Below are 14,422 nucleotides of genomic sequence, written 5' to 3' on the forward strand. Positions count from 1 at the left end.
AAAAACTTAAGCTATTTTAAATAGGGAAAAACCCTGACATTTTGGTGTGGCCAGCTCGCTGTGTGGAATAGCTCAGGCATCCAACCTCAACGGTTATCTAAATGCAAATATGGAGTAAATATCCTACTGAAATGTTCCTCGGTCCTTGGAGAAGATTTTAAAATGTATGTAGTTAGCGTATGCCTGCGATTTTACCTCCTGCACCTGAGAAACAGCACATGACTCTGTGTGCTTCAGGGGGCAGGCTGTTTCTTGAAGGTGAGGAGGGCAGGCTTCTGAAGGTTGCCAGGGAACTGGGAAGTCAGGCCTCCTCGACCACTTTCTCACTAAGGCATTTTAGCAGCAGCACGTCCATACCTTGAAATGTTTTAACATCTCATCTTGAAAACTGCTGTTCTTCTATAATCAGAAAAGACAGTGATTTTCTCATGGTGAGTAGTTTATTGTAAGATAATTTACAAATATCTTGCTGTCTTTATTAATTTAAACAATGGACCAACAATTTCTTCCGACAAGGATAGCAGTTGCTAAAAACAGAATCAGCTAGTTGAATTTTTCTTCTTTACCTGAAAAATAAAGTACAGAACAAATAAAAGTCAAACAATGCTTTTCTTTGGAAAATAAAAATGTCAAGAGAAAATACCTATTTCAGTGGGGCTGAAAGAACTGACTCTACATAATAAAATGTTACCTGACACTAGTGTGTCCCAAATTTGCACCTGGGGACCCTTTCATGGGGTCTGTCAGGGCACAACTATTTTCATTATAATGTTATCTGCCTCTTTATTCTCATTCTCGAGAGCATGCGGTGGAGTTTTCCAGAGCCTACATGATGTGTAATATCAGAACAGAAGGAAGACAGAAATGGATGAGAAGTGAGCTGTTTTCTGTTAAGTCGGACACCATGGAGTCCTGAGACCAGGAAATCTGAGAGCCACTGCTCTTCACCAGCCTTTATTTAATACCTCAAAATAATGCTAATTCTCTATCCTTAAAGGTTATGTAATATATCTAAGGGGAAAAGCCCCAGCATGACCCACACGCCCCCACACGTTGGCTGCCGCTCGCAACAGCCCAGCAACCTCTCAGGGAACCGGCTCCACTGTTGCTAAATGAGCTTCAGTGACATCTGTGTGGGTTTCTTTTCTGACAGGGTGTGGGGACAGGGTGTGAAACAGTACCACTTTACCTCTTGTCTGAGGATGAAACTTGATTTTCATTAATTCCTGGGTTATTATATTAGAAGAAAAAGACAAACAAAACAAGCAGGTCAAGAAGCAATCCATGCTGGTTAATCATGTATAATTTCCAACTAAAAAAGCCCATTTCCTCACATAGTACCTTGAGTGTATCACATAAATACTTACCAAAATATTCCCTTAAAACAGATTCAATGATTATTACCAGAAGTCATAGACTTCAGTCTGGTTAGAAGCAATAAAACCATGTTCATGCAAGTAGGCAACACTATGAAAGCATAATTTAAACCACTGCTTTTTCTATAAGTAGCACACAATACATTAAAAAAACTTTTATGCCAGCAAATACTTGGCATGTCAAGAATTATGGTTTATTCATGCCTTTTATTTTATTACCAAATAGCCAAATGTGTCTGTATTAAATATTTAATGCAAACACATTTTGTATATTTAATACAATATATGTCTGTTTAAGCAGCAGGACAGACAGGGTACAGGGCATGCAAGTCCGTCCGTGCAAACCGTCCACCGTGGGGCTGCGCAGCTAGCTTTTACCAAAGGACTTAGATGGCCTTTCTAGAAAGTGAAAACTAATCAATTTCTAGTCATTTAAATTCTTTTTTAAATTCTTGATCTTTATGTCCCAGTCTCCCTCCCCTCATTTCCCCGAGGTTGCTACTTTTCAGTCCGGTTCCCACACTCCTAATCAAGGAAGAGCCTGGCCCTCAGTTCGGCAGAAGCTGTAGCCTCAGTCAAGTCCGAGCATCTCCCAGCCCCCGGGACCCTCAGAGCAGTCCTTCCCCCAGGCCTCAACGCTCCCCACCTGAGAGGTCAGCCGGGTTGAAAATACTCTATGGGACCCTCACATCAGCCCCGAGTTTAGAACACGACTGAGTTACAGGGAGAGTACCTTAACCACGCCCATCAAGCTAGGACTGGCAGGGCCACTCGTCACTGCCCTGGACCCTGCGAAGCTAACAATGCAGTAGTGACCAGGCTGACAGAGGGGCTGGTCTTAAACTCAGGCTCAAGAGCAAAACAAGATGATGGTGCTTAGGACAGCAAAGCGGATCGATCCAACCCACAGCCTACAGAACGGTCTCGACCAGGTTACTATGTCTGTGTGGCGTCCTGCCCATTCTTAGCCTCCAGAGACGAGACTCAAGGACCAACTGAAATGTCACCTTAGCAATGAACCTTTCCCTGATTCTTAAACAGACCCATGTTTCCATACACCCAATAAAATGCCATTTCCCCCTCTTCTGAGCTTTCAGTCCTTAATACTCATGATGCATCATTCACTGACTCAACAAGTATTTACCCAGGAGGTCTGCACCAGGTGTCGGGGCTATTGACGTGGATGAGACGCCCCCCGCCCCAAACCCGCAGGAGTTCAGACAGACAGGAGGGCAGTTCCTAACAGCAGAGTGGCACAGTGCAAGTGCTGCGATAGAGGCTAAAGAAGGCTGCCCCCAGAAAACCGTGAAGGGGGTTCCTGGGAAGAAGGCTCCCCCAGATCCATCAGGAAGGAGAAGTGGGAGTCACTTAGCTGCAGAATCAAGGGTGCAGGGGAAGAAAAGAGTGGCATTTCAGGAAAAAGAGCGTGCCGCTAAAAAAATATGTTTTTTTAACTCAGGAGAGAAATGACAAGGATCTGCATTAAGAAGGCACAAAGGGGAAGGAGTCAAGGGAGGTTTAGAAGGTAAAATTTACAGAACTTGGTGACCAATTTTGGGAGGTAAGAAAGAATGAGTCAAAGATAATTTACTACACATTTTATCTCTCGTCACAATTATCTGCATATTTTCCTTACTGTATTAACATGTAAAGGATCACACCCTTTAACCCTGTGCCTAGCATTGAATGAGGTACATACGGGGCTCAGTTTAATAATTTTAAAAACAGAATTCCCATTACCGTAAACCTAGTTTCACAAAAATTAACTATGTAGCTAGACAACCAGGACATCTTCTTGAGGGAAGTAGTATTTTAAGTACCACTGTAATACAGTAGATATGGGAAACTTAATTTTAAAAATTCCTAGACCCTACCTCCATTCAATGATTTATAGATTTATATAAAACCAAAACCAAAGCCAGTCCTGTAACTCAGAAAGCTTGGTTTATAATGTTTTAAGTTCCAAAGACAGATTTTATAACTATAATGAATTATCCACATCCTTATTCCTAAAACTTCAGGAAAGTGACAGGTACAATATACTGACTTCTAAAAGGAAGAAACTAAAGTCTGAATGTTTCAGCTGAAATCATCAGAAGGAACCAGAGATCCCATTTTTGTCAAATCCTTATAGTCTAAGACTAAGGATACAAGATTAAACAATGGATCATGTCACCTCTAGCAGGCAAAACGGACAACTTAAACATGCAAAGGTTGAACGGGCAGGCACAGGTGAGAAAAGAACTCTGAGGGCAAAGTACAGTTACTTACAGAGCTGCAGCACCAGAGATGATTTCAATCAGCTCCTTTGTGATGACAGCTTGGCGGGTGCGATTGAATGTCAAAGTCAACTTGTCAATCATTTCAGCTGCGAACAAAATAAAAGATTAGACAAGATCTAAATTTAGGAAAGAATTAGCTTAGGCACTAACTCATTCATAGATGTGTGCAGCTTAATTTAAAAATAAGAGATTTGGTTTCTTTTTGGGGACCATAATTGGCTGCTTGAGGAATTTCAGGAAGAAATTTTTCTGTCTTCCACGAGATACCCTTAAAAAGTACTTGCGCACTTCCTGCCTACCAAGAAAGATGTCACTTCCTTTGACGGCAGACAATACTACTCTATCTTTAAAGACTCGGCGGCAGAGCCCAGGACCAGCTGCCAGCTCTCTGGCTCCCTGGCCCACTTCAAGACCCTACTGTCTCCTGCCGGGAGGGGCCCCCTGCCACTCCTGCCGGGGGACTCTCGGGACGTGCTGCGCGCTTACAGGCGTTCTTGCTGGCGTTGTCCATGGCCGTCATCCTGGCACTCTGCTCACTGGTGGTGGACTCCTTCAGGGAGTAGTAGATGATGTTAGCCAGGCTGTACTCCTGGTAGTTCCGCAGCACGTCGGCATCCACGTCGTCATAGACACTCATACTCTCTGTTAAAGCAAGCGGTGGATCTCCCTGAAGCTACGCCGCGCAAACACTGAGTTAATCAACACAGCTTCCTAGTACGGAAGGCCTTGGTAATTACAGACAAGTCAGTGTGAGACTGGTTAAAAGACTCAGTCCTAGAAGCTTCATCTATTTCCATCTCACAGATTATAGCAGATTTTTGGCAAAATGATACTTCAGATGCCTTACTGAATAAAACTTAAGAAGCCGACATTTCAAGCAGCCTCACTACATCTCATGGCTACGACGTCCTCTGGACAGTGTCCGGCAGAGCGCCTGGCACAGAGCGCCCGACATGAAGGTTCAATAATGAAGTTAAGGCAAGAACTGAGACTATGCAGGGTGATATAAAAACCCTAGTTCAGCCATCTGATTATTGGAGAAATATGAAAGTGTCAGGAAAACGAGGGAGGGAAAGCTCCTCTGAGAACAGTGAAGAGTGGGAGAACTAGAGGCTGCTATGAATTTTAGTAATTACACTGTGACAATTAGCAGCACATTTCAACTTCATTCATCAGGGCAGAGTGGTGAAACAGTAGTTTTATCAGACTTCACATACAGTGGATTATATCTCTTATTTTATGTGCCATTAAGAAAAAAAACAGTCAATTAAAAACGACATGCAGGGACTGGGAGAAGCATCCTAATTTCAGAGACATTAAAATGTAAAAAAGTGCACATCTTAGAACGGATGAGATACATAGACGGGGGAGGCACAATCAGTGCTTGAATATTATTTCCAGGATGCTTCACTGTGCAATCATGACTTTATTCAAACAGCAAAAGGAAAGAACCGAGTTGTTCAACGTAAACTAGTTCAATTCTCCATTCTAGCGCTTCTGACTGTCTTGTGGGTGGAGGTTCCCATACATAAACTGCAAAGCCAATTTCTAGCCAAGTTCTTCCAACCCCCGAGGATAGAAATCGTCTCTAATGGGAGGCCCTCAATGGGTATCTAACTGTCTAATTAATCAAGAAGTAGAGTAAGAGGCGTCAAACAACGACTGGGCTATGACTTCACGGGAGCCTCTAACAGATGGTGACGGGAGCAGCCCAACATCATTTTGTTACTGCTGAAGAAAGCCATCCTGACAAAGAATGTTTCCCTAAATTGTGCAAACCTCTCCTTTCAACAGGAAAAAGCCTCATCACACAAAAACCTACCGGCACTTGCAACAGTGTCAAGGGAAAAGATGGGCTTTTCTTCTGTCTTGTAGGAGATGACAGACCTGGAAGGCAAAAGCAGAGGTAAATCCCAAGGCAATTTCTAAACTGTTAGCAGACATTTCCTTAATTTAAAAATCTGAACATAAACATAAAAAAGCTTGAGATTTCAAAAATTTTCTTGCCTGAATCGGTTAAAGATGATAGACCCTTCATCAAATTCATATCCAGAATTTAACAATTCAAGGGCAATGACTGACGCATCCCCAAAGGTAGGGGGCCTCCTTCCTACTTCTTTGAACGTCACCAGAAACTGGTCAGAATGAGTCCTACAGGAAAATGAAGAGATCACATAAAATAGTTTAACAGGACACTTCTGCTGAAAGAACACAGGGAACATGGAAAAAATACTCTCACTATGGATCAAGCTGTTTTTTTTTGGGGGGGTGGGGTTCATGGAATTAGGTTGTTTCATACACTGTCATGATCATTCCTTCCCTTTAGCACCTGCCAGGAACTAAGGACCGACAACCAGGCCTTTGTTGTCTTCCGTCTCTCTGCCTTTACTTCCCTTCTTCTAATCCTAATCAACTGTTGTTCATTTCTGACATTTCCAGGCTGTGAGAGCTCCTCAGAGTCCTCATTAACAAAAAAAAAAAAGTCAGTAGCTTCTGATAGCCCCAGTGTATTCCATTTATGGTTTGGAAGGAGAAGCAAAAGACAAGTGGAGAACAAGGGCAATCTACACATTCTAATATGTCATGGAGAAAAGAAAAACAAAACCAAACCCTTCTGTGCATATAAAATGGTAACAAAAAAAAAAACCCAAAAAACACCTTTGCTTAAATAAACTATCAAACTTCCCTTTATTCACACTTGCGCCCTTTTGAACATCAATAATACAGACTTCAGTCACCTCTGAAGTATGCCCCTGATTTTGTCACCAACTCCAACAATCTTCACTTCCTTCCCAGCCGCCGCGAGGCTGGCCACCTCGCTCTTGATCTGTTTAGCAATCGAGGAGTGAATGGCGCCGCAGAGCCCCCGGTCCGAGGACACGCCGATGAGGAGGTGTTTCTTCTTGTCTTCAGGCACTTTAATATCTGCCTTTTCATACAGAGCTTAAAAAAAAAGACTTTTTATATAATTACACTAAATACAGCAATAATCCCTATTAAACTGACGCCTCAGTATAACCAAGTGCACTTATTTCATTTACTATCAGGCTGAAAACCATAAAGGATTAAATCTCTGAATGATGAAGGTCCAAGAGTCAACTTATCTTAAATACTGACTAAAAGAAATCGCTAGAACAATTAAAGAACTTGTAAAGAGGCCAGACTTACACAAGTGCCAACTTAGATTTACCAACTTCCCAAAGAATGCAGATCTTCAGTGTGCAGCTGACAAAGCAGAAAGCAAACGTTACGGAACTGCTCGCACAATCTGCACACCGAGCTTTACTGAAAACTGCTAATGGTAAAACAACGGATGTGCCACTTTGGGGATTACTGTAACAACCTCACTTTGTTCGTCCGGTCTTCCTAGCAGCGGAAGCCAAGAGGCATTTAAATAGAATTAAATACCATACATTTTACTGAGGAAATGCCTGTGAGAGAAAACAGGAGGAGAGTCAGAAGAGCATCACCCCACGAGGCTGGTCTGACCAGGGGGAAGAAAGGTGGGGTGGCAGCTTCCTGGACCGCCATGCAGGGCTGCCGGGGAGCCCTAGTCTCCCCAGAACATGCCGGCCTGAGCATCCTGCCCGTGCTTGGTTGCTGGCCCGGAGCAGCACCTGGGAAGCACAGCTTGGGTGCGAACACAGGGTGGGCTCAGCGGTGCTCCCCGTGGCTGCGAAATGCCCCTTCACGGCTGCCACGTCCTCCCACATCAACCAAATTCCTACTATGACCTTTTTCAGTAGAGAGCAGTGGTTCTCAAACTTCAATCCCTGAGGCCCTTCCACAGAAACCAGAGACAAGTAAATACTCAATTTCAAGGTTCAGGAGGATGGAGAGAATACTTGTCTCTTTTTATGTTTTATATTGTACAGCATAAAATGCCTCTTTAAAGTTCTTAAATATTTAAAATGATTAGCCATTTAATATCTAGCAGTTAGTATTTTTTGTAATTTAAAAGACTGTACCACAAATACTCTAATCAGATATGCAAGCCAGTTTCTTCTTTATTAGATAGTTTGGTGATTATAGACTTTTGGGGGGAAACAGATCTATTACACTTACTCATTTTAGCAAGAAGGGTGAATAGTAAATGACTTCCCCCTTTTAATAAAAACAGGCTAATTTACCAACCAACATTTAGTGGGCCACCAACTAGGTGCTTACCATTGTGCTGGGCAGAGAACGGGACTCGTGAGAGCAAACGGCTAGGACTGACAAGAAGGGCTAAAACTAACCCAGCAAGTCTCCCCACACCTGCTCCTTGAAACTCAACATGGCAGAAAGCAAGGAGCCATTTCCACTGGGGCCCAGTGCTGTCTTTCTCTCAGCAGCATTCTCTTTAGCAGTGTAAATCCATGTTTAAAAAAGATGAACAGCACAAGACAACTGCTACACCAGGTAATTTACATCTAATACACAGATTATTCACACAGATAATGCAGATACATTTTCTTCAATTTGGAAATGAGCAAACTTTGCCCTCTTCACCACTGACGTTTAAACACTGCACTCATGTGCTCAGAGTCAGACCCAAGACCACTTGGTCAGCTTCCATGGCAGGGCACCCCCTCCCCACCCTGCAGTCCTAAAAGATCACATAACGGTGCAACAGGATGAAATCAAGTGTTTGCATTGGATGCACTGTACTTCCAAGTTCTTTTGATGGCATGTTCAATAAACTGGGAGTTTCCAGAATATTTTAAAAGCAAACGCAGTCACATACAGTGGTCAATTAATCGACAGGCTCTGGTGCCAAGCCACACAGGTGCACTTAGACTGCAGTGTGCTTCAGTTTTTCTCATCTGCAAAGCAGGGGCCCTAACAGCTCCCCCCACCGCCCTGGGCTGCTGCACGTAAGTACTCTGAGCAGACCTGCCATCACGTGAGCACCAAATAAAAGTCCCAAGCAGTGACCTCTCTGCTAAAAGATTCTTCATCATCCGTGAATCGCAGCCTCCTCTTACCCAAGGATCCTATTCCGTACACTCGGGCTGGTTTCAGCTCCCTCTCAGCCCGGGCATATTTTGCTGCTGCCACCATTTTCATAGACTTGGTAATTTTCTGGATGTTTTTGATCGACTTTAGTCGCCTGGTAACTGGAAAAACAGAAGTGCTGTGTCAAGATAAAGACGTTATCATTTCATTTGTGAATTTATTGAAATATTTTCCTAAACTGCAACATAGACTAATTAGCAGTCAGGCTATCAATTAACAGCATGATGCTAAACTACGCTTAGTGTTAGGATGAGTACTAGTCAGACCTCGGACAGGACCAGCAAAACGGCTACAAAAGAGAACAGTAAATTATGCATTTAAAACATTAAATGGGACTGAAAATGGCCTTTAGCCACATATTTCATAACATCTTATACACACACAGAGAATCGTTCTTTCTAGTTGTCATTACCACTCTACAGAGAACAGGGGCAGAACCACCACAGGTCACCTCACACTGGTCTTTTCCAAAACCAGCTCAATGTCTCACACGTATAACATAGATTGATTTTTGTCAATTCTGACGAAATATACAATGAACTAAATCAGCACATTTTCAAAAATATTATCTGTCAAAATTTAGTTTTTCTTAATTCACATATGGAGATAAAGTACTTACTATCTTTCAAGGTTGCCATATTTCGAACTTGGATCCTGAGAATAAAGGTGGTAAAAAAATTTTTAGCTTTTTGAAAAATAGCTCCATGATACAAGAAAAACTTTCCAAGTTAATATATCTATTTAAAGTGTCCTATAAAGAAACTATCAAATATAAGACTCTGCTTATGCGTGTGTGTGTGTATATATATATATATATATATATATATATATATATATATATAAATTCTCACTACTGATACCAACCCCCTATATCAAAGGCCTCATCCTATGTGACAGCTAGCAAAGCTTCCACCGACCTCACAAGGGCATTCACACATGTCCTAGTCTCGCCCCCATGTCTCTGCCTACACTGTTTCCATAAGAAAAGTCCTCCCCTGGTTGGGCTGTCCAATTGCACTTAAAATCAAGGTCAGCCACCTCCAAAAAGCATCTCTCAGTTCTTAAGGAAGTTCCTGATTCCTTGAGTTCACCAAGACCGTTTCAAATAACACTTAGGGTCAATCACACATCCTAACATGACCACATGTGGGAAACCAGTTTATTTAAACCGATTCTTAACTCTTCCAGCTCAGTTCAGCAAGCATTTACGGAGCAGCTACTCTGCTCCAGGACGTGGTCTCTGACAAGAAGCATATTTTTACCTCCTAAACAATATACATGCAAATTTAGATTTACATAAAATTCATATTGAATATTTTCTACAGTCTTTAAATTGCTAATGCATAAAAGCCAAAAGGATCTGACCTAAAAGTACTGCTAGTGGAAGATAAATGAGAGGACCTGCTGCCCACTGAAGACATGTTGTCAAATACACAATATCTTTCAGCTCCTAAGTCCACAAAGTACTCGTGTTGGTCTGGAAAGCTCCACGGGAGAACTAAAGAATCAACAAATTTGTGCATAAAGAAGGAGGGCCTCAGGAGCGCATCCTGGGAACTGGATGGGGTTTTGAAGCTGGAGACGTAACTTGGGTTAGTAAGTTGAAATATTATTTTATAGGTAGCAGGGAAGGGATGAATGCTTATAAGCCCACACATCAGTTTAGTCTTTCAGTAAAGTGTCTCAGATGGCACTGAGAAGCCCAAAATGATAGTGAATGTGGATGACACGGAGGCCAAGTAAGGGGCTGCTTGCAGCTTCCAGACAAGAGAAGGCAAGAACCTGGACTGAGACACCGTACTAAAAAATAGACTTAAAAAGTCTATTACCAAAAAAAATGCAGGTTGTGAAATGAGATATGATGGCAGTTTAGAGATTATATGGGCTTATGTGCATAAAAATAAGTCTGAAAGGTCATCACTAGAACAGTTTTCTCTTGATTTATACATCTTACTACTGGTATTAACCAGGCATAGAGAAAGAAAAAGAAAAGAAAATACGAGGAAGGAGACTATATGAAAAACACTAGGTTTGGTTATAAAAATGGATGCACTAAAGGAAAAGATGAAAGATGCCGAATACTGAGGAGTTCCGCTAGTTCAGAGTGCCGACTCATCACCACAACGACCATCCCATCAGCATGTTAACAGCATCCCGGGGATGATTTTTTTTTTTGGAAGAACGTTTTTGTCCCAAACCTTCTAAATTTAGAGACTATAAGGACCGAGGGTCTTCTGTGATTCTTTGTTACGCACATTCCCTAATTTCCTGTTTAGCCTTTAGTTCTAAGGTTCTTTATTTCTTTAAAATTATTTTTTTAAAATCATTTTTTTTAAAAAAAAGCTTTCTTTTTAAAGTACAATTTGAGTACAAAATAACTATGAACTAATCTGAACTCTCTTTAGGGATAGGGTGCCCTACCGAATATACAGTTTTTGCAAATGAGAAGATAAAGGAAGCTGTGAATCAGCTGTGGGTTCTGGAAAATTGCATCATGTCGTGAGAAATCTTTAGGAGGTTATCTGAGAAACTAGAAACATTAAACACAGTGGAGGGCACACCACACAGATAGATGGTGGATTTACCATCACCTACCCTGACCACATGGCATTGTTAGAAAAGCTGAAGATTTTCAGTGGAGGAGAGAGTTGGGGAGGTTGACAGATGAACGATTTATCATGAAAGAATTTTAAGGAGTATATAATGCTGAATAATATAAAAATTAAGGAGGAAGTAGCATCTGCTAATTCCTAGGGAAGAGAAAATTATGAAGTACGTCTAATTCAAATATTGAATGCCTGCATGAAAGTCCACCTCCCGCCTCTCCACCAAATGACTCCCTTGAACTTCACCGCCAACACTACCCACAATTCAGCCTTGTTAGGCTCTCACCTTCACGCATTACACTTCATGTAAAAAGCGTATGTATAAATTCACTTTCATTTTTCAATGGACACATCTGGATCCCCACAAGCATCTGATCCTCACGCTTACCCAATGAATTTTGTACTATCATTTCCCCCATTTAACTGATGAGGAAATGGCACACAGACACTGAGTAACTTGCCCAAGGCCACGCAGCGAGGTGAATGGCAGTCAGGGTTCAAATCTGGGAGGTTTGGCACATACTGCTGCCTCTCATTCTCACATTTTTTTTTACATTTAAAAGCAAGTATCTGCTACCCCAGTCTCAGAGGACAACCCTTTTCTCTCCTGAAATGCCACCTCTTCCTTTTCAGTATATATAGTTCAACTTATGGCCATTGGTTTCCTATTATAAAATAGTTCGATTTTAGAGAATGTGGAACACTAGGAACTAGAAATGCATTTCCCCACGATTTCAGACAGAAAAATCAGAGACTCTTTTTTCCCCAAATTTCTTACTTCCAATTTCTTAATTTCCAAAAATTTAGGGTACTTTACTGACACCCCAAACAACAATTAAAATAATTTCACTATAGTTTTAATTAAGCCTAATGTTTAACATTGGTATGCTAACCTCTCTGAAACAAAAACTATAATAACAAACTGCAATTTAAAAAGCTTTCAGTAACCAGAACAGAACCAAGAAAATGCCTCTTCGTGGTTCCGTAAAGGCAAAGGTGTATTTCCCTGCCAACTTAATTATGTGGCGTGCGAAACATGAGGTTGGTTTTAATTCCTGAATTTAAAAGGCAATTACAGGGGGCAGGGTATAGCTGAGTGGTAGAGTGTCTGCTTAGCATGCAAGAGGTCCAGGGTTCAATCCCCAGTATCTCCAGTAAAATAAATAGACCTAATTACCACTCCCCCACAGATTTTTTTAAAATTAAAAGGCAATTACAGCGATTAGGAAGGTTAAAGCAGAAGAGGCAGGAAAGACACCAGGCACCAAGAGTGATGGACTATATGCAAAGGAAGACGACAGAGTATGCTTTCCACAGTGGAACAGCAATGCTTAATGAATATTCAAACCTACCAACTGAAAACCAACACTCCAAAGAGATTAAAGATTAAGGTCAGGACTTGGACATTTATTTGCTGCGTGAGGTCCCAGTTTAAGCCCCCAGCAGCAGTTATCTCAGGCGGAGAGACAGCTTAAATGATCCCTTATTAGAAGATCTTCAAATTATCTCACAGGTTTTTAAAAAAAGTTATTTCTATAATTTTACGTAAAATATTTTGTCCTCATTTCAGCAACTGTCCAGTTTTAAAAGATCAACTTGGATGATTTAAGGTTCTCAAAATATTTACAGGTAACATCAATGCACAACAAGATGGGAAAGAAATAAGGCTGATGTTTGCAGAGCACCCCTGCCTGGCAGCGATGGCTCCACAAAGCGCACTAGGACCACGTCTATTTGTGTACCACCGCATTTTAGCGCTTCCCACAGTGCCAACTTGGTGCAGGGAAAGCACCCAGCAAATGTGTGCTGAGTGATTAAGAAACGGGACAATCTTTACAAGTGAGAATCTGGCTAAGGCGACTTCCTAATTCTCATGAATTCTCCTTCAATATTAGGGAGGGGAAAATCTGACTTCCAAATCCACCAACATTCGTATATAAGTTTTTCACAACAGATTTAATTACTTATTACCCTGAAAATCTTTTGTTATAAGTTATTTGCTGCATAAAAACGTTACCTATTTCAATAATGCTTTAGAGTCCCTTCTTGTAAGTTAGGATACAAAGATCTAGTTTAGCGCATGACTCCTTAGAATTCTCCTTTCCTGTAAAACCGCGGAAGGCTACACACAGCCTAATAATCCCCTTAGCACCGTGTCTGCAATTCTTTCAGACTCTTGTCTTCGCTCCAAGACATTTCATATTATTACAGGGTACCACCGCAAACCAACGTTTATCTGCCTATTCCTAGGCCTTCTTATGTGCAGGGTTTTTTTTTTTCTTTTTTCGGGAACCAATGTTTAAAATCCTTAAAACGTGCATGGCAGTTGACAGATGACGCTTACAAGTCCATCTATCTTCTTCTCTTGGGGACCTCGGGGCGATGTCATGACCTTGCAGGGTTACTGCTTCGGCAAAACGGTTTCAAGATAGTGCTAGGTGTCCCTCCCTTCCTCGCCAACAAAATTTTGAGGGCCCCTCTGCAGCCCATGAGGACACTCATTTTATCCTCCTGTGCCAAGCAAACGCCGGCTGCGCGGTCGGTGTTTAATACACATTCCGGGTTGTTGCGCTCTGCACTGGAGGGCTTCCAAAGGCCTCAAGGACAAAAGGCACACTTTAACCTTCCCAGGACTTCCCTCCCCGTGTTAAGGAGCCGGGGTAAGGACTCCTCGATGCTCGCGGCCTGACTCCCTAAGGATTGTCACTGAGTGAATCCAAGACCGCCCTGAAATTAACTCGGACCCCGATGACCACTCCTCGTGGCCTTCACCCCGCCCCACCCCGCGTCAGGAAACGTGGCTGGACTTCGCTGTCTCCGCGGCCCCTTCGCGCGCCCTTTCCCGGTTCCGAGCGCTTCCTGAGCCCGGGCCTCTGCGGGACGCGGGCCTCGCAGGCCCTGCGACCCTTCTTCCGTCCCACTCGCCTCCACTCGCTCCCCCTGCCCCTCGCCCGAGCTCTTCCCTCCCTCGCAACCCTCCTGTCCACACCGCAAGCTGCCATACCATTGCGGCTGCACCGCCCAGGCGGAGAGCCCTGCGATGCCGGCCAGAGAGAACATGGTGATACCCGCCCGGCTGAAGGTCGGTCAGACAGGCCTCAGGGCGCGTGCGCGGAGGCTTCCCGGCGCGCCCAGCCCACCCCGCGCTCTCCTTCAATCC

At 42.7% G+C, this 14,422-nt stretch overlaps 1 protein-coding gene across 3 annotated transcripts; it reads right to left on the reverse strand.

Annotated features, from left to right (window-relative positions):
• Positions 1–418: 418 nt before the first annotated feature.
• ATP5F1C (ATP synthase F1 subunit gamma) lies at positions 419–14,417 on the reverse strand. 3 transcript variants are annotated; one of them, XM_010961742.3, is made up of 10 exons: positions 14,267–14,417; positions 9,276–9,310; positions 8,626–8,757; positions 6,397–6,601; positions 5,666–5,809; positions 5,481–5,545; positions 4,145–4,300; positions 3,648–3,744; positions 1,190–1,226; positions 419–566 (listed from the first exon to the last, which is right to left on the reverse strand). In XM_010961742.3, exons 1-9 carry the CDS (start codon positions 14,320–14,322, stop codon positions 1,220–1,222), a joined length of 897 nt encoding a protein of 298 aa, XP_010960044.1. In that variant the 5' UTR covers positions 14,323–14,417; the 3' UTR covers positions 419–566; positions 1,190–1,219. The 3 variants fall into 3 exon arrangements, with proteins under 3 accessions (XP_010960044.1, XP_010960050.1, XP_074214169.1); XM_010961748.3 differs by lacking the exon at positions 1,190–1,226; XM_074358068.1 differs by lacking the exons at positions 419–566; positions 1,190–1,226 and having other exon boundaries at positions 3,644–3,744.
• Between the last annotated feature and the right edge of the window lie 5 nt (positions 14,418–14,422).

The sequence above is a fragment of the Camelus bactrianus genome, chromosome 35 (assembly GCF_048773025.1).
Source record: "Camelus bactrianus isolate YW-2024 breed Bactrian camel chromosome 35, ASM4877302v1, whole genome shotgun sequence".
NCBI lineage: Eukaryota > Metazoa > Chordata > Mammalia > Artiodactyla > Camelidae > Camelus > Camelus bactrianus.

Excerpts from the sequence above, each read along its gene's own strand:
- ATP5F1C (XM_010961742.3), bottom strand. The coding sequence starts at position 14,322 with ATGTTCTCTCTGGCCGGCATCGCAGGGCTCTCCGCCTGGGCGGTGCAG. Across the intron at positions 9,311-14,266 it reads TGGGCGGTGCAGCCGCAATG|GATCCAAGTTCGAAATATGG; the intron begins GTATGGCAGCTT and ends CTTTATTCTCAG. Across the intron at positions 3,745-4,144 it reads CAACGCCAGCAAGAACGCCT|CTGAAATGATTGACAAGTTG; the intron begins GTAAGCGCGCAG and ends TTTTGTTCGCAG.